Genomic DNA, 21,048 nt, shown 5'->3' with positions numbered 1-21,048 from the left:
TATCTATCTATCTATCTATCTATCTATCTATCTATCTATCTATCTATCTATCTATCTATCTATCTCTCTCTCTCTCTCTCTGTATGTATGTCTGTCTGTCCATCCGTCCGTCCGTCCATCCATCCATCTATCATCTATGTATCTATGTATCTATCATCTATCTGTCTTTCTGTCTCTCTCTCTCTCTCTCCCGCTCTGTCTGTCTGTGTCTATCTATCTGTCTCTCTGTCTGTCTGTCTATCTATCTGTGTGTCTCTCTGTCTGCCTATCTACCTGTCTTAGCCATCTATCTTCTGAGTCTCTCTATTTTTTCCCAGATAGGAAAGAGGAGAGAAAATTTATGTGCCCTATCCCACTTTGATCATCATGGGAACTTTGATCTGCTCAGTTTCTGACCTGGTCTGGTTCAACCCTCCTTAGGCAGCTTGATAGCTACTTCCTCCTGAGGGCTCACCATATTAATACTGAGCTTAGTGTAGACACCTGATTGGCCTAGCCCACTGAAGCTCAGAATTCCTGAGCTCAAGAGCCACAGCCTTCCTGGTAGCAGATGTGCACTACCACATTTGACCTGAGATAATTTTTTTTAAACTTTGTAAACCTTAAAACACTATATAAGTGCTGTAATAGTGATGATGATGATTATATTTCATTGCTCTGATATACCAGAATCCCTCCTTCCTTCCTTTCAGATGATTCTTTGGAAGAAATATTTCAGTTTAGATAGTAGAAGTTGTAGACACAAAAAATAATAACATATAAGCATATATATCACATAAGTACATATGTATATATGATAAGTATATGCCAGAGTGCTACTTAATTAAGCATTGCTGAGCAAGATTAATATAGTGATGATTAATTTTTCATATCATTACCATTCATCCACATTTTCATACTACCCTTAAAGTAGATGTTTTCAACATATATTGGGGCATCTGTGAATGAAGCTTTAGGAACCTGTAAAAGGTAGAAGTTTTTTTAAAAGAAAACATTAGAAGCCATTTTGAGTAAATTCAAATGTTTGAATTTTTTTTTAAATTTTTAATAGGACCTGAGTGGGAGGGCTTTGATGACCTCAGCACCAGTTATGACCACTTTGAACAACAGCTGAACGAGACGATAAGGAGGCGAAGGCATGCGGGCGATGGTGACCACAACATTGAAGTGCTCCTAGGCGTGGACGATTCCGTCGTCCGTTTCCATGGCAAAGAACACGTCCAGAACTACCTCCTGACCCTCATGAACATTGTGAGTACCCGCGCCTTTCCCAGCTCATTCTGGACGTTGAGCCCAGTGCTCTCACTGTCTGTGAACCCCAGCCCTGTAGCTAACTCAGTGGGAATTCTTGCCTTTCACTGAAGTCTGCCTACTTGGAAATTAGACATAGCAAAATGAAATGAGAGAGGAGGCGAGAGGGTTTTAATGGATTTCATAGAAGTGAGGGTTTGAAGATAGGAGATGGACATGTCTTCAATGGCATTGAAGGCTGGGCCTGAATTCAAAAGGAGCTATCTTGGATCAGGGCAGGAAATGGGATTTTTATTTCATTCTGGAGAAGAGCCTTGCCTATTCAATTTTTGTCTGTCTGCCATGAATGCTAGATTACATGATAAAATTATTTTTTCTGCCCCAATATTTGCTTATCAAGTTGATAAAAAAGTAAAATATTTGTCTGATGATAACAAGAGTTGGAATTTATAATGTGCTTTAAGGTGTGAAAAGTTCTTTGCACATGTTGTCTCATTTGATGCTCACAACAATCCTGGGAAGTAGGTGCTCATACTATCCCCTTTTTACAGATAAGGAAACTGAGGCTCAGAGAGGGTACCTTTAGGATCCTACAGCTGGCAAGTATCTAAGTCAAAATTTGAACCAGTTTCCAGTGATCAATTGCTAAATCCAATGGCTTTTTTTCTCAGTTCTCTTCCTTCCTTACTTCTATGAAGCCTCTGACACCTAAAAATTCTCTATTCCTAGACGAAGGGTCCATCACTTGGGGTACCCAAGGGGGTTCATGAATAGATTTCAGGGGGCCTGTGAACTCGGATGGGGAAAAAAACTTACCTTAATTTTCACTGACTTGTCTTCCATTGTACTCTTTTTTATTTCATCTTATTCTCTTAAGAGCATTATTTTAAAGAGGGGTCCACAGATGTCACTAGACCACTAAATGTGATCTAAGGTTAGGGACCCCTGTTCTAGATAGATGCTGTTTTCTCTCTGGGTTGTGGGGGCATTGGTCTCTGCTGGGTCTTCCTCAACTCCTCTTTGGTCTATCCTGTTGATATCATTCCTATCTCATCTAGGGCTGTGTTCTGGGGCCATCCTACAGATTCACTTATCTTCTCTAGACAAATGACTCCCATCTCTGTATATCTAACCCATGTCTCATCTAAACTCTATTCCCTTATCACCTTTTTTGGGGGGGAGGGAAGGAGGGATATTTCAAACTGAATGTTCCATATATCGCCAACCTCTCATTTTCAAAACAGAGCTCATTGACTTCTCCTACTCCTCTTCCCGATTTTACTCTTTCTGTCCTTTCAGTCTTCTCAACGTAATTTCAAAATCATCTGTAAGGCCTACTGAATATAGAGCACTGCAATTGGAGTTGGGAAGATCTTTTTTTGAAACCTGCTTTGGACATTTGTTAACTATGTGAGTCTTGGTAAGTCCCTTATCCTCTCTGGGTCTGAGTTTCCTTTCCTATATAATGAGATGGCTGGACTCAATAACCACTAAGGTTTCTCCTAGCTCTAAATATGTGATCCAATGACTCTTGTTGTCTCTTTGCCCGTGGGGCCATATCCAATCAGTTGCTAAGCCTTGTTGATTGTACTTTCACATCATTTCTCATATCTTCCCCTTTTCTTTATTGACGTGGCTAACATCCTAGGTACAGACCTCACCACCCTACACACGAACTATTGTAATAGACACCTACTTGATCTGTTTACCTCCAGGTTCTCTCCTCTCAAATCCAGCCTCCATATGCCTGAAGTTAAACACCTAAAACAAGTCTGATTATATCATTCCTTGTTTAAAAGCTCTGATGCCTTTCTGTTGCATCTAACTTAAAATACAAACTCTTCCATTTAGCATTTAAAGTCCTTTACAGTCTGGCTCTGGCCTGTTTTTCCAAGCTTATTCTATATTACTTCACTCCTTATTTTATAAATTTCTAACCAAAACATCGTATTTGCTGTTGCTCGTCCATTTCCCACCTCTATGCCTTTGGCCAGGCTGTTCTCCATGCCTGGAATGCCTAGCTCTCTTCAAAACTCAACTTTATTACCAGCTCCTACGTGAAACCTTCCCTAGTTTCTCCCTGTAGTAGGAATTATACCTTTTTTGCACAGGCAGTAAGTGAGGTACTGGGGATCATCAGTGAAGAGAAATGCCAGGTGGCTATGCAATTATATCTTTACAGGTGAGATCACATCCAAGCTTCCACTGCAATGGGAGCTTCAATCTCCTTTCCCATTTACCCCTTTCACTCTCCATTTGCTTTCTTTGACAGCCTCCCTGAGTTCCTTATATCTTGACTGGTGCAGCCCTATCAAAAGCACAGGGCCATTTACCCTTTTTGCAGCCTCAAGTATAGAGGTTTGACCTAGAGGGAGAGATTGTGTAGAGGTCATATCCAAGCTTAATGCCCTTCTGAATTCTTGACCTAACTTAACTGGTTGCCATAGCAACTATGGAACTAGAAAAAGGTTGGGTTTTATAAGTCCTGAACTTTAATAGTTGCATACTTAGTTATTAGTGAAGTTGTTTTTCATTGCCTTTTGTGGTCTATAAGTCTATGAGTGCCTCCTTGCATTTTAAACTCCAAGCCTAAATGACAGACTAGCTTATAATACCTGTAAGTAATAGTGCCCCCTCTATAATTTCTTTGTATTTTCCTTGTTTATACTTTGTATTTACATATACCGTGTTTCCCCGATAATAAGACACTGTCTTATTATTTTTTTTTGGACAGAAAATCACCAGAGGGCTTATTTTCAGGGGAGGGCTTATTTTAATGAACATTGACAGCAATTTTAATAAACAGGTAAATGTGAACAAAAAAATGTACCTTTATTCAATAAGCAAATCACTGGGGAAGAATAGGATGATGCGCTCACTGCTGCAGCTCTGATTGGATGCAGCTCGGAGCGCGGCGTGCGTTTCACGGGGGGGGGGTGGGGGACGGTGCATACAGAGGGTACCATAATGTAGCATGTAGCGCAGGGGATCACCTTCACTACAGTAGCAATCTCAATAGGGCTTATTTTCGGGGGAGGGCTTATTTTAGAGGAATCTTACACAGTAAGGGGAGGGCTTATTTTTGGGATAGGTCTTATTATCGGGGAAACACGGTATGTCCATGATGCCCCCCTTGGGACTCACTTATTCCACTCAGGCCAACCCTGATGTGGTGGGTTCTCATAAAGTAGCTGTTGCTACTCTGTGGTTCTCGTGTCCTCTGAAACACTAGCTCACAAGCCCCCACTGGTGTGTTTTCCCTTAACACTCATGCAGTAGACTCAGCTCCTTAGCAAAAACGTTTTCTTAAATGGCACTGTAAGAACAAAGTTACAAAGTGTCTTCCCTCAACACCAGGGACAAACTTTCTCACAAACACACTCAGAATCCAGGATGAGAAAGGGAAGGGACTGAACGTGGATCTAAAAAGCAAAAATAGCTTAGCACATATGTAGAGCTTACACATGGCCAAAGCAATCCTGGAGACAAAGCAGAGATACTCAGTTCTGATTTTCTTCTCTTTTCTCTGATAAGAGGAATGACCTTTGGACTGGAAATGGCAGAATAAAAACGACTCATAGGGTGCTGATGCCCGAGGCAAATTAAGCTATGGTAAGGGAGCCCATCATTGTCCCTGATGAATTCATTTGGCCCCAAAAGACTGTGTGTCCTTAGGTATGAGATTACTGAGCCATGGTCAGTGTTATGTGAAATATCACATAGAACAGGAAAGCATTTCTGCAAGGCTGGTTGTTGTTCAATCGTGTCTGATTCTATGTGACCCCATAGGGTTTTCTTGGCAAACATACTAGAGTGGTTTTCTAGTATGTCCCTGTATTACAGATGAGGAGCTGAGGCAAATGGGGTTAAGTGACTTGCCCAAAGTCCAACTAATAAGTATCTGAGGCCACATTTGAACTCAAATCTTCCTAACTACATGCCTAGTTCTCTGTTTGCTGTACCACTGAGCTGTTTCTGCAGGACTACACAAGGACAAATGTCCTAATTTTTCAAAAAGAGACTAGAACAGAGGTGGGGAACGTTTGGCCTCAAGGCCACATGTGGCCTTATAGGTCCTCAAGTGCTGCCCTTTGACTGGATCCAGACTTCACAGAGCAAATGTTAAAATCCAGAAGGAATTTGTGTTTGGTCCAAGAGGAAATGGAGTCACTAGAACCTCATTACTTCATTTTTATTTAAATATTATGCTAGTGGCAGTGGGTGCAGATGAGATGCACATTGGATAAATTTCTGAGGTGACTACTGAGATGCAAAAGAATTAATAACAGCCCCGTATGTTCTTCGGAAATAGTCACTTAATTTTGCTGAGACTCATTTTCCTCATATGTAAAATGAGGAGATTGGACTTTGTCACCTCTCGGGTTCCTTCTAACTCAAATTCTATGATTCTTTGGTATCTATACACACGCAAGTGATTCAAACCTACCACCCTCCAAGGCTGAAAAGGTTGGATGGGAAGGAAAGCATCATTGACCTGGATTCTGACTGAATGTGGTGTATGATGCATAATTCTTGCCCAGGATCATAAAGATGAAAATATCTATTTCTCTGAAGACCTCAACCCTATTTGCCTGAGAATTCCCTCTCTCCATCATGTTATCATTAGATCATTTTTCAGTCATGTCTGCCTCTTTGTGACCCTCTTTGGGGTTTTCTTGGCAAAGATAATGGAGTACTTTGCCATTTCCTTCAATTCATTTTATATATGAACTGAGGCAAAAGGGATTAAGTGACTTGCCTAGGGTCATATATCCAGTAAGTATTAGAGACTGAAAGTGATGAGTCTTTCTGATTTCAGGCACAGCTCTCTGTCCACTCTACCACTTATTATTGCTAAATGGTTTATTAGTCAAAACTTAGCAAATTATCAAGCTCTTCCTTTGTGTTGTGTTGAGTACACCTGTTTCACAAAGCCTCCTCTTGAAATGGTGGAGGGATTTGTCAAGAACTCATCTTAAATAGATTGCAAGCCAAAAAGGAGTGCAGAAGAAATGATAGAGTATGCAGAGGGAGAGAGGGGACTGGTGCCCATACTTTCTTATCAAATGATCTGGTTTTATAATGGCTGCTGGTCAGCTAGTATCTATTAGGAGCCTGTTAGGTCCCAGACACTGTGGCTATAAAGAAAGACAAAAGCCCATCTCTGCTTGCCCCCAACATTGAATTCTCTCTGGGCTCTGGACTACAACGCTGGTGTCAGTTGCCGTGGTTAGGACTGATGGCATCTTGTATGTCCTTAAAGAGGAAGTATTTGAATGTCAAAGGAAGGGAGGAGAAAGAAACCAACATCCTCTCCACTCCTCCCACCTATTGGATTGATCAAGGCTCTGTCCTCTCAAGCAGTCTAGTGCCCACTGAGAAAATGAGTTCAAACCTTACCACCCTGGGCCAGACAGGGCAGTGAGAAATACTTATAATCAAAGACCTCACTCCCAAGGAGAAAGGATTCCTCAGCACCCATATCTTGATTTGCTCTCTTTAAATCCTTGGGTTTTTTCCCCTCTGAGCTCAGGAAAGGAATAACAATAATTCAAATGTTGAGGCCAGATAAAGCTAAAGTCCAAACTTTAGATAGTATCTTCCTCATGGAAAAGCAATAAAAAAACATCAAGGTTCAGTGAATCATTATTGTATCGAACCATCTGTTTGGAAGGATAAGCACTTGTAAGGGAAAGCCAAATATTATAATTTTATTACAGTTGTTAGTGTTGAGAAAAAAAAAGTTAGCAAAGTCTTTCCTGTGAAAATGAATATATTGTGGAAATTAAAACACATTTTCATTTACTTATGGGATACTAAAAGCTTTGTACATGAAACCTATAATTTGTCTTTACACCAAAAGTATAAACAACACCCTAATAATTAATTTTCTAACTGTTCTTGTTCACTGTGAGAATGAGCTTGTATGTTAACATGTATATCCATGCTCTTATGAATGGATCTCTTACTCACCTGAATTCCTGTGGAAATTATTGCAATGCAAGATCACTTTTCTTTTTCACTCATTCTGCTTCTGGGTTTTCTCTGTTGCCAACCACCAATCAATAAATCAAAAAGCACTGACTGGGCATGTGATATATGTCCAGCTCTGTTAGGTTCTTTTTACTGAATGTCCCCCTTGTCTTAGAAAATGTGGATTCTTTGAGTGATCATGAAAAGATCAGATGTGACGAATAAGTAATTTTTATAATCTAACTTATTTCGGACTTCAAAATTGGAAATAAAATAATGCCCTTCAAAGTTCATGTCAAATGCCTCTTCCTCAATAAAGCCTCTTTTATGGATTACTCAGTCAGAAATCATCTTTGCTTCCTCTGACCTCATCTAATACCTGATATCTGTTTTATGTTTCCATTCAATTTTATTCTGCATGATCATTATCATAGATTTCTTATAGGGTCCTGTATTTATGTTTGGTTGTCTCCTTCTTGCTAAGTTCTATGAGGGAAGGGAGTTTATCTTTGTATCATCCCAACATCTAGTACAGTAATGTGCACATAGATCTGATAATTTGTATTAACACAAACAAATATGAATTACTTTGATGTTTATATAGGCAGAGTGAGTAAGAGCACTGGATATGGAGTCAGGAAGACTTGAATTCAAATCCCATCTTTAGGGTGTTATGCCTAGCACAGTGCTTAATGAACAATTTTCAGCCTCAGTTACCTTATCTGTAAAGTGGAGATAACAATAACACATAACTTATGGGGTTGCTGCAAGGATCAAGTAAAATAATTTTTTAAAAGGCTATCATTATTAAAACTATAATTATTCTTTACCAAAATTGCATGTTTATAAATAATATCAAAATATTATCATATGGAACATAGAGCATGCATTGGAGCCAGAAAGACCTGGATTTGAGTCCCTCCTCTGACATAGAATGTCCATGTGACTCTAGGCCAAGTGGCTTAATTTCTTCTCAGTGTCCCAGGAAGCTCTCTGAGACTACAGGTGTCAAAGAAGCCCTGATAGGCAATGCTACAGGAAATATCCTCATTAAGAGTTCTCTGCCAGCCATCCACCTCCGGAGAAAGAAATGATGGAATCTGATCAATGCATCCTTTTTTAAAAAACAGGTTTTTTTTTCTTGGAGTGTTTTTGTCTGTTTTCTTTTACAATATGACTAAGATGGAAACATGTTTTTGCATGACTGCATATGGATAACCTGTATCAAATTGCTTGCCTTCTCAATGAGGGGGGAGGGGATAGTGAGAGGGGGAGAATTTGAAACTCAAAATTTCAAAAAACAAGTGTTAAAAAGTATTTTTACATGTAATTGAAGAAAACACAAGTTTACAGTCATGTTTATATCAGTTTAGAGAAGGGTTTTTTTTTTTTAACCCTTTTTGTGTCATTAATTTAAAGCTGTACAAAGCACAGTTTTCTCTTCCCAGTAAAACCAGTTGAGCAGATGGGGTAAACCAGGTTGAGGATAATTGGCAGTCCTCAAACCCATTGGTGAGGTAGGGGGATATCTACTCCAAGCACTAGACTTCCCTCAGTGGAATGGGTGGGTAGGAACAATTTGTTCCAATAGCCAAGGAGGCAGTTGAAGAAGGTACTATGGAGGTCCCAGAGCGTGATTAGACATCAAAGATGCCAAAGTCATCCAGTGCATCCGGGGCCATCACCAATTGTCTTGACATTTGTCTTGCCACTGGACTTTGATGACTGGAAGAGAATGTGGCTGATGACTTTTTGCAACTCTGCCTCATAATTCCAATTCACATACAAGTCAAGACATCACCCGTGACTTCACTGGTCCTCTTTGAAAACAGAGGACGAACAACAGAACAGAACTTTGTTGACCTTTGCAGAATAATACCTTGTAATTCATAAAATAAATACACTGGTATGAAAATGCATTTATAAAAATATTTTTAAAACATGTTCACAGACCCTAAACTAAATCCCCTAAATTATTACTAATAAATAAAGTTGGTATCTATGCGATGCAATGGATCAATAACTGACCCTGGAGTCCTGAAGACCCCAGTTCAAATCCAGCCTTAGACCCTTATTAGTAATGAAGGAATTTAGCTTCTCTTTGTCTCAGTTACCCCACCTGTAAAATGGGGATAATAAAAGGACAAGGTTGTTATGAAGTTTAAATGTGGTAATGTTTGAAAAGCACTTAACACAATGCCTGGTATATATTAAGGGCTATATAAATATTTACTCCTTGACATTTTCTTGCCTGAAATCTTTTTAAAACTAGAAGGGTCTTAGAAGTCTGCTAGTACAGATGCCTCATTTTAGAACTGAGGAAACCACTGAGGTCAGAGTGATTAAGGGATTTTCCCATGATCACACAGCTTCCCAGTGGCAGACAGAATTTGAACTCAGGTTCCAGGTCTGTAAACCCTGTGCTCTTTTCCACAGTACCATTCTTTCCCTTTTTCCTCTTACTGTGTCTACATATTTAATATTTTTTCTATTGCAAGATCTGAGCAACCAATCAGAAAGACTACATTTTGCCCTTTAGAAATTAATCAGACAAAACAGGTCACGTTGTCCTGCCAGGGAAATGTCCTGGGAGAAATTGTCCTTTCTGGGAACAAACTTGGAAGGAGTTTTCATTTCAAGGAAAAAGCCCTTAGAGGAATATTTGATTTGATTTCACTTTTTTGCTCTCTCTCATCATTGACAATCTCTTCCAATTTAAGGTCATCTGAAAATTGAATTAATGTTCTGTTTAGCCCCATTTTTTTCGGGATATTTAATAAGGAGCCTGAGGTGAACCTTGGGCATCTCAGAAGACATCTACTCCTGGCTTTATGGGCTGGTTAAGTAGACTCTGGATATTCAGCTAAATTGTGTTTGTTGATACAGATTATAGAGTGTCTTCTGTTTATAGTCTTTGCTGTATTTGTATTATAGCTTCTCTCAAACCAGTGCTGTGACTTGTTTTAGCCCAGTCTTCCTTTCCTTGACAGTTCAACCAGATGCTTCCTTCTGCCTGTTTCAATACTCTCTCCTTTTTAAATGCTTTCTTCTTTGGGACAAAATTCTGCCTCCCTTTTATTCCTTGTTATTAACAATTTGGAGATGATTCAATTTGTGATTCATTTTCCAGTCTTTCTAGTGTTTTGAATAGTGACTAGAAGGCAGATTATAGAAAAATATTTAATGGAGAACTTGTCTCTCTATATGCTTTCTCCTCACAGTGTCAAGACATAAGACTAAACCAATACTGATTTTTTTAAAGTTTAGGTCTTTTTTTGAGTAATGACTCTCTTACGTCTTCTAAACTATGAATCACTTCCAAATGGATGCATGATCTACATATAAAAGGTCATATTATTTTTAAATATTCAAAAGTAGATAATGAAAAGGGAAAGCATTATTGATCAAAGTTGCTAATCCCTCTAATAAGGGATAGAAATGAGTACAGGAGATAAAATTAGCAATTATGAGGATGTAAAATTGAAAATGTATTTGAATAAGTAAAACCAATGAAGTTACAGAGTCAGAATCACTTAATTGGGGGGGGGGGAGTGTAGCATCTTTGCACCAAATTCAAGAAAAATAGGGAAACAATATAAACATATAGAAGAAAAGCCCATCCCCAGTGGGCAAATGGTTAAAAGAATTAAACAAGCAGGTATCAAAAGAAGAAATCTAAGCAACCATAAATGTATGAAAAATTGTTCCAAATCACTAATGATAACAGATATTAAAATTAAAACTACTCTGCAGTTGCATTTGGTAGCTACCATATTGACAAATGTGGCCAAAAAGGAAAAAGACAATTTTTAGAGAGGCCTTCGAAGATAAGTATTAACTTGGTGTTGTTGGACCTCTGAATGGCTCCAGTTATTCTGAAAGCAATTTGCAACTATACCACCCCCCAAAAAAGTCAAACATTTTTTAAAATTTATTTACTTTAGTTTACAACATTCACTTCCACAAGTTTTTGAGTTCCAAATTCCAATTAGTGGCATGCAATCAAATATAGGTTCTACATTCACATTAAACGTTAGTCAAGTTGTAAAGAAGAATCCTAACAAATGAAATGACCAGTGAGGAAGAAGGAACGAAACAAAACAAAACACACAAGAGAGAGATCAAGCAGTTTGCTTCACTCCGCATTCAGACTCTGTAATTCTTTCTTTGGATGTGGATAGCCCTTTCTATCATGTCCTATGGGGTTGTCTCATAACCAACCTTGCATTGTTGAGAGGAGCCCAGTCTATCCAAGTCATCATAGATACGATGTGTCTGTAATTGTGTATAATGTTCTCCTGGTTCTGCTGCCCTTACTCAGCATCAGTTTATATAAGACTCTCCAAGTTATTATGAAGTCCATCTGCTCCTCATTTCTTATAGCACAATAGTATTTCATTACATTCACATACCACAACTCTCTCAGCCATTCCCCTTTGGGGAATTGATGGGCGTCCCCTTAATTTCCAATTCTTTGCCACCACAAAAACAGCTGTTATAAATATTTTTGTACATATGGCTCCTTTTCCCATTTGTATGATCTCTTTGCGATGCAACCCTAGAAATGGTATTGTTGGGTCAAAGGGTATACACATTTTTATAGACCTTTGGTCATAGTTCCAAATTGCTCTCCAGAATGGTTGGATCAGATCACAACTCTACCAACAATGTGTTAATGTTCCAGTTTTCCCGCATCTTCTCCAGCATTTATCATTTTCCTGTTTTGTCATGTTAGCCAATCTAACCAATGAGATGTGGTACCTAAGAGTTGTTTTGACTTATATTTCCCCAACCAATAGTAACAATCATTTTTTTTATGATTATAGATATCTTTCATTTCTTCCTCTGAAAACTGCCTGTTCATATCTGTTGACCATTTATCAATTAGGGAATCACTTGAATTCTTATAAATTTGACTCAGTTCTCTCTATATTTTAGAAATGAGGCAAAGTCACAAAATTTGAAACCCATTGATACAACTGGAGGTGATTGTTGTATAGAGTATTAACCTAAACTTCATTTCTCCTCCATTGCTTTCCAATTTTCCCAAGAGTTATTGTTGAATAGTGAATCCCTAACCCCAGTACTTTGTGTTCCTGATTTTATCTAACACTATGTTACTGTATTCAGTTGCTTCTATATCATGCGACTTAATTTGTTTCATTGATCAGCTTTTCTATTTTTAAACATATTCTCTATCTTCTCCCCCATTCAAATTAGGTGAATTTGTTCCCCCTTAAAACGTATTTAGAACTTCCCAGAGACTTGGTTAAGCTCAGAGCACTAAAGGTTCAGACTGTTGATATCACTTCCTCTTTGTCTGAGTACAAAGCAGCCTTGAGGAGGTGCTCTGATATTTGGCTGGTGGGTGACATGATGGGTAACTCAAGTATTTAGCTGAATCAGATCAAAGGGTCCTTACTGCCTATCCTTGTTAAATTAGCTATGATTAAGTAAATCTCTTTTTGAAAGTGATTAACACAAAAATGTCTTATTTCATTCCAATATCAAATGTAAACTTCAAGGGGATGGACCTGGGTCAGATCCAGCCCAGAACAAAACCAGTATCAAATTGCTTTAATGTTGCATGCTTTGTAGTATAATTTGAGATTTGGTACTACTGGACAATTTCCCTTCAACTTTAAAAAAATCATTATTTCCTTGGAGATTCTTGATCTTTGTGTGTGTATAATGAATTTGTTATTGTTATTGTTTTATCTCAATAAAGCAATCTTTTGGTGGTTTGGTATTTACAGATTTAATGATATATAAGTTAACTTAGATAGTATTGTTATTTTTATTATATTAGCTTGGTCCAACCATGAACAATTCATCCATCTCCAATTATTTAAGTATTCTTTTTATTTCTGTAAATAGTGTTTTGTCATTGCAAAACTGGTGTGTATTTTGATATCCACATTTCCAGATAGAAATATTATATAAAATCTATAGTAATTATAAATCGAATTTATTTTATCTGTACTGACTGGATTTTGTTCACAACATATAGAAAGACTGGTGATATTCATGAGTCTATTTTATATCCTGTTATGTTACTAAATTTATTTATTGTTTCTCTTGATTTTTAGTAAGTAATCTACCATATCATCTGAAAAATATTTTATTTCTTTGCTTTTCCTTACTCTATAAGTCTCTTTTTCATCTTATTTGTGTACCTAATATTTCTAGAACTTTATTAAAAATAATGATGACAATAAACATCTTTACTTTAACTGTGAATCTAATTGATAAAATATTTAGTGTTTCTGCATTACACATGATTTTTTTGTTCAATTATTTCAGTCATCTGTCTCTTTGTGACCCCATTTGGGGTTTTCTTGGCAAAAAAAAAACTGGAGTGGTTTATATTTCCTTCTCAAGCTCATTTTTTACAGATGAGGAAACTAAGGCTAACAGGATTAAGTGACTTGCCTAGGGTCACACAGCTAGTAAGTGTCTGAGACCAGATTTGAACTCAGAAAGTTGAGTCTTCCTGACACCAGGTTTGACATCCTATCCACTGTGTTACCTAACTACCCCTTACATATGATACTTTTAGTTTAAGATGGATACCACAGTGTTGTCAAACTGAAAAAGAAACAAAATCGTTGTGAGTCAAGTTAACATAATTTATGTTGCATTGCATTTTTATTTATTTTGTTGAACATTCCCTAATTATATTTTGATCTAGTTCAGCTACACACAAGTAAACCTCTGGTTTCCCATATTAAGGACAGAACTATTTGTTTCTATGTTTTCTAGTGTTTAAATATAAAAGGATATTGTATTTTGTAAAAGCACAAGAAAAATAAAACCTTTTTCTATACCTAATGTTATATGATTTGTTGCTGTATGTCATTTACATGATCTATTTTGTTTATAATTTTTCTAATTTCTTTCTCTTTTGTTAATGAGAGTTTTTAGAAACAGATTTTCCTTCATGGACTTCTTTGGCTACTTCACAAGAATTTTAGTATGCTGTTTCTTTTTTTATTTTTAAAATGAAATTAACTATTTTTATAAAATTTGTTCTTTGACCCACCATTTTTAATGACTAAATTAATGTCTCTAGTTGGATTTTTTTCTTCCAATGCCAATTTATGGATTATTTTTTTTTATTAAATTGTGGTTGATAAAAGATATGTTTAATATTTCTAGTTTTCTGGAAATATTTATGAAGTTTTTATGTCCTACTACACTTTGTAAAGGTACTGTGCAAAGCTGAGAAATATGTATATTCTTATACAGTAATCTCTAGAGAGAACATGATTATCTGGGCCCTCTACACAACTACATACTTCAATGCCAATAGTGGTAGCTAGCCACTGAGTTAGCCCTATTTCCTTCCCAGGTTTCTTTAAAATGCTATTCTGGGTCCTGTTTCTCATTTCAGTGATCTAGGTGCTGGTGGAAGTGCTTTTCTATCAAGTTTCAGACCCCCAGTTTTTAGAATTCATACTGGTTTGCAACACTCCATGTACAGATTGTTGGTTGACTTAAGGTTTTGGGTTTTTTTTTTGAGAGTTGGGATGCCCCTCACCCTTTTCCCACCCTTTTTGATTTCCATCTCTGTTATCTGAGTTCAAAATTGTTTTCCTGTTTTTTGTCTGCACATTTCAAGAAATTTTCTCCTCCTCCTCCTTCTCCTCCTCCTCTTCCTCCTCCTCCTTCTCTCTCTCTCAGTGGCATGAAAGATAGTTTTATTTAAATAAAATAGAGAAATGGGAGGGGTACTAAAGATGTGAAATGTTGCATTCACTTTCAAATGATGTCGCTGAATCATTAGTATTACTTAATTGTTCTACTTTGTTGTAAGAAACCTCTCACAAAGTGTGGGTAATCTGTAAAAAGAAAACATCATTAAAAGCAAAAGTGTGAAAAAAGTATATTTTTTTCTGTGATGGGATTATACTGAAAACTTCAGAGGTTTTCTTTTAAAAAGACATCTAATAATAACTGCATGGTTTATTATTCTTATAATCCAATATTATGACAGTGATTTAAACTATCTCTGGCAATGAGCTGACTGATTTACTTTATCTTTCTAAAAATACTTCTAATATTCTTCATACTTTTTACTCATTATTATGAATATCTAAAATTTTTCTTAAGAAATAAAAAGTATTAGGGTTAAAAGGATTTACAAAATCCATAGTGAATATTCAAACCCTGGCAGATGCCATGGCATCTAATTGGCTAGTATTCCAATAGTGTAACATTTGTATGTCCTGGCAAAGTTAACAGAACCACACAGAATTGCTCAGCAAAAATGCTGATTTAAAGACTTATTTTGCTTCCAAAAATTGTTATTTCTGGGAACGTTGCTCCTAGATGTGTGTGAAGTATACATGTTTATAAAATTATTAATATTTATTTTATTTTCAATAATGACTCTTTGTTAGAAGGAGACAGGGCCATGAACATATTGTTGAGTCATTTCATTCGTATCTGACTCTGTGACCCATTTTTGGTTTTCTTGGCAAAGGTATCAGAGTGGTTTGCCATTCCCTTCTCCAGTTCATTTTACAGATGAGGCGCTGAGGCAAATGGGGTTAATGACTTGCCCAGGGTCTCACAATCAGTAAGTGTCTGGGGCCACATTTGAATGTATGAAGATGAGTTATCCTGACTCCGGCCCTGCACTCTTTCCATCTAGCTGCCCTTGAACTTCTATCTTATCTCGGCTGCCGTCAGTTTTTTATAGCAGCAAAAGAAGAGACCTGGATATGAATATCTCCATTTGATACTAACTAGTTAACTGATCACTGATCAGTCACTTACTCTCTGTAAGCCCTAAGTTTTCCCCCTATATATAGGAGATGAGAATACCTGAGGTCCCCAGTGGGGAAGATCAAAGGAAACCACGCCTATAGTGTGATTTGCATCTCCTTCCAGAATTGTATAAAAAGTCAGTTTTTCTCTGACTACCTTAGCACTCTGCACTCTTGCCTTGTACATAGTATGTCCAAGTGAGAAAGGAACACTCCCAGCTTCATCCAGAGAGAAATTTGTGTCTTAATACATTTGGCCAGGGTTGAATTGAACACAGGTCTTTGACCACTCTGGTCCTGTTTCAACTAGTGTGTGAGCTTAGGGAAGTCATTTACCCTCTGGGAATCTTTATTTACCAGGAAAATCTGGGTCTTGAATTTGAGATCTCTATGACCCCTTCTATCACTAAAATTCTATGATGCTCTCTCTCTCAATTACGATTTAGAAATTTCCATCCAACTTAAAATTAAACAAAATATATCAATAAAAATGGTGATTCTTCCACATGAATACATTTCCCTTCCTCTCCTTGCTTCCAGAAAGAGGGCTTCACTTCCTTGTTCCAAAGGACTACAGGAGGCTGAGAAACTTGCTACTTTGATCTAGCTGTATCCATACAAGGCTTCTATGAGTGTCAGGCAAATTAGTATCTTGGTTTTGCCATCTCCCTTTGTAATGCCTTGCTTTGAAAGCTTGCCTGTTTTGTTTCTAGGTGAATGAAATTTACCATGATGAGTCACTTGGGGTACACATTAATGTTGTGCTGGTACGCATGATAATGCTGGGTTATACCAAGGTAAGAATGGTCTCTGATCCCATATGTAGAACTTTGGTCAGATGGCCAGATGGAATCATTTGGGGAATCTTGAATGCCCAGTTCCTACAGCTCCAAGTAACAATGGAACATATTACCCTGAGCTGAAGTAAAGGAATTGTCCATATGAGAAAGGAAAACTCCCCTACTTTAGCCAGAGAGGCTTTCGTTTATCTTTCTTAATACAAGGAGGAAATTAACTTATGATTTTAGCCTAAGAAAATGGTGATTCTTTTCCAATAAATAGATTCTTGAAATGAGCTGGGAGGCCTCAGACAGGCACAAATGTAAAGATTTACACTTTTCTACTAACTCCTAAACTTCTAAGGATAGGAAGAGTGTCTTATACTTCTTTGTATAAACTCCCACAATGTCTTGCTCAATAAATATTTGTTGAAGGAATTAACATGATCCAATTAAAGAGAAAGTGCTTAATCACTAAATTAGACCTGCTTTACCTACATATAACATTTTACAGAAATAGCCTTTCTTTTGTGGTAAGATCTTTGGAGTTTTTCCATTTATATATTGTCTTTTTCCTTTGAGGGAAGGGGTTGGAGAAGAAAAAAGGGGATATCATGAAAGTATATGACTTTTATTTTTAGGCATTTCTGGAAAAACAGCTGACTTCAGCTGGCCTATAAATGGTACTTCTTCTATCTTCAGATTCTACCCGCATGGAATTAGTCAATGCTATTTTACTTTTGATAGAGTTTAATGTTATTTAATTGTGGAAGCCTAATGGGGGTGGTAAGAAGGTTAATTTCATAATTGCCATGATATTTAAGTATGGGGTTTTTCTTTCAATTTTTCTCCTTTGAGGTTTGAAATATTAATGAGTGTGTTCATTTAAGAAAGAGAAACAAAGACTATTGAGTTAGGACTTCATTCCCTATTTGATATTCCTTTATCTCCTGATGAGATAGAATGTCAAGGAGTCTTGATTTAGTACCCATGGTCCTAACCTACTTTATCTCAATCACAGTGAATATAAACAGATTCCAGCTGGTGTCCTTAAGGGACAGGGATTAGTAGTTCCACCATTTGTTAGGGGATATATGTGTTCTGCATAGAACCATCCCTCGTTATTTTAGTAAGAATGTAAACACTGATGATAGCATTTGTTGAAACATACAAACCAATCCAAGGAACATATTAACCACTTCCACACATAGCCCAAGGGACCCAAGGATGTTAGAATGTTGTACAAAAGAGAATTCTCTCATTCAGAGAGGGCTTACCACATAGTGAGCGCTCAATAATAAATAATTGTTTTATTTGACTCAGACATTCCAAGAAGTCGCAACTTTTTACCTACCATTCTGATGGTCAGAAAACGCACATCTGGGAAGTAGAGAATGCGTCTAGCTCTCTCTCTTCTCTCCATTATCTCGTGTCGTTCCCTGAAAATAAGACACTTTGAAAAATATTTTTCCAGTGAACAAAATTTTAGTCATTTTCCCTCCCACCTTACCCCACTCTGAAAAAAAATAACAAAACCCTTGTAACAGATATTCAGTTAAGCAAAATGTCAACGATTTCTGTATCCTTATGCCCCCTGAGCCCATCCTCTTGCTTTCAAGGAATGAGTGGCATGCTTTATCACTGGTCTTTTGAAATCCTTCCAGAAACTCAATAAGTGTTTTCTCTGTTCATTAGGCTATAAAGGTAATTGTCTAAGAATTAGAAGCCCAAACGTTTTGTGTCAAATAAAGGCACAGAAGGAAGGCAAGGGATAATCCGGCACGTTACACGTTTAATTGGTTGTTATTGTTCAGTCCATCAGCCTCATAGAGAGAGGAAATCCATCCCGGAGTCTGGAAAACGTATGCCGCTGGGCATGTCAGCAGCAGAAGTCAGATGCCAACCATCCCGAACACCACGATCATGCCATTTTTCTAACGAGGCAAGACTTTGGACCTGCTGGTATGCAAGGTAATGACGCTGTCATATAGTAGGAGATTCCTGTGCAGCCTCCAAATCAGACAGCTGTCAGTTCTAACCAGTGCAGTGCATACAGTTTTATATTATTCAGGTCTATCTTTTCTGTCTAACACCCTCCATTGACTTCTTTGGAGTGTTGCAAGGACGAGAATACTTCTTAGTATTCATTACTTTCGAACTGTCATAATAAGTCCAAGAGATGAATATGGGCATAGTGGATAGAGAGCTAGCCTTAGAGTTAGAAAAAGGCGGGTCACATCCTACATTGAACACATATTAGCAACATGAGCCAAGACAAGACATCTCTCAGTATTCCAAGGCAACTCTTTTATAATAAATCTTAAATTACAGAATAGTCACCAAACTTCATTGAAAGAAAAAATTCTGTCACTGGGAGTTCCCTATGCCAATCAGATTAAAAAATCCGGACTAGATGATACTAGTAAAAATCAAACTTTTCTTAAATTACTACTGATATAGATTTTGGGGGAAGTGACCCACAAAATACATCATGAATCAGACAGACTGGTAATGCTAAAAATTAGGACCAACATAAAAAGATGACTTCTATTCATCGTACCTACTTGTGATGAATTCTGACATAGGCATTGGGGGAAAACACAGATTCCATACTTCTAACTTCCCTATCAGTTTTCATGGACTTAAAAATTGGTCAGTAGGGGTGGCCAGGTAGCACAGCGAGTAAGAGCACCGGCTCCAGTGTTGGGATGACCTGGAGATCAAATCCCGGGCTCAGACACTTAGCACCTACCCAGAAACACCTGGCCGTGTAACCTTGAGCAAGTTACTTAATCCCAATTGCTTAGGCGCGGCCAGGTGGCTCAGTGAGTAAGAGCACTGGCTCCAGTGTCAGGATGACCTGGATCAAATCCGGGCTCAGATACTCAGCACCACACCCAGAAATAACTGGCCATGTAACCTTGAGCAAGTTACTTAACCCCGATTACTTAAAAAAAAAAAAAAACTGGCCAGTAACATGGTATTAAAGTCATACGAGCCATTTATCACCCTTGACTTCAGTTCTCTCACCTGTAAAGTGAGGGGGCTCTATTAAATGATCTCTAAGACCATATCCAACTCTAAATCTGTGATCTATGACCTGTGTGGCCAATGAAAAGACTCAGCAATGACCAGACAATGCACAGCAGCCATTAAGGAGTTCATGTATCTTCATCCAAAAGAAAGGACATTCAAATGGCTGCTGTTTTGTAGGATGTAGCTTTACCAAGGACATGTAACTGTCCTTGTTCCACAGAAGATTTTTTGGTAGGGAAGGATACAGCAGCAATTCCTTAGGGGTTTTCAGATGAAATGAACATTTAAAAAATAATAAATTATTATTCTTTGCAGGGTATGCACCAGTAACAGGAATGTGTCATCCAGTAAGAAGCTGTACCTTAAATCATGAGGATGGTTTTTCATCAGCCTTTGTAGTGGCCCATGAAACTGGCCATGTGTAAGTTACTCTTTGCCACCAAGGGACCGAAAAACAAGAACATTTTTTTGTTGTTGTTGCTGCTTCTTCCATTTGTGTTTGTACTTTGGAAAGAGGCATATGAGATCTTCCAGGTGCCATTTTGTTCCTCTCCAACTGTTCACATGTCTAAACCAGGGAAGGGGTCATGTACAAAAACTGTGAAAAAGGGGTTCCCCATTGGGACATCCATTCTGGGTTCAGGTTTGCTATGAAACAATACTGAGATGTAGGAAGTTATCTTATGTCATTGCAGTCTATTCCATAGTCAATATGGTTTCTCAAAGAATGCCAGCTTTCCTCCCAACAGGTATAAAGGTTCTCACTGGTATTGTTTTGGCTTACTTTATAATAATTGGCACAGATATTCTTTTCATGAACACATATTAAACAAATTGGAAATGATCAAACCAGTCACCACACTCATCAGCATGCCTTTGGTTCCTTCTGATCTTATCTCATTTTGATCTTTCTAGGTTAGGAATGGAACATGATGGTCAAGGAAACAGGTGTGGGGACGAGACAGCCATGGGAAGTGTTATGGCTCCATTGGTACAGGCAGCATTCCATCGCTATCACTGGTCCCGGTGCAGTGGCCAGGAATTGAAAAGATACATACAGTAAGAACCCCATGGGCGTGTGTAGAGAGTACTGGGGTACTGCGACTTGAAAAGAGAGACATATGGTGTCCGTGTCTATCTTTGGTCATATGAAGACATATGTGACAAAGCATAAGTCTAGACATTCAAAGTAGATAATTTCATAATATCATGGATTTTGAACTGGAATAGATAGTAAA

At 37.8% G+C, this 21,048-nt stretch overlaps 1 protein-coding gene across 1 annotated transcript in view; it reads left to right on the top strand.

Annotated features, from left to right (window-relative positions):
• ADAMTS3 (ADAM metallopeptidase with thrombospondin type 1 motif 3) overlaps positions 1–21,048 on the top strand; it is a 282,573-nt gene that overhangs the window by 209,026 nt on the left and 52,499 nt on the right. The window contains exons 5-9 of the mRNA XM_069091667.1: positions 1,052–1,251; positions 16,709–16,792; positions 18,589–18,745; positions 20,126–20,231; positions 20,726–20,869. Of these exons, the coding sequence (XP_068947768.1) occupies positions 1,052–1,251; positions 16,709–16,792; positions 18,589–18,745; positions 20,126–20,231; positions 20,726–20,869 (691 nt within the window). The remainder of the gene's footprint in view (positions 1–1,051; positions 1,252–16,708; positions 16,793–18,588; positions 18,746–20,125; positions 20,232–20,725; positions 20,870–21,048) is intronic.

The sequence above is a fragment of the Petaurus breviceps genome, unplaced genomic scaffold (assembly GCF_028583685.1).
Source record: "Petaurus breviceps papuanus isolate PSGF00001 unplaced genomic scaffold, PetGlider_PUasm1.0 126, whole genome shotgun sequence".
In the NCBI taxonomy this organism is placed as follows: domain Eukaryota; kingdom Metazoa; phylum Chordata; class Mammalia; order Diprotodontia; family Petauridae; genus Petaurus; species Petaurus breviceps.
Note: the sequence above shows the minus strand (reverse complement) of the source record. Positions and strands in the feature narration are given on the sequence as shown.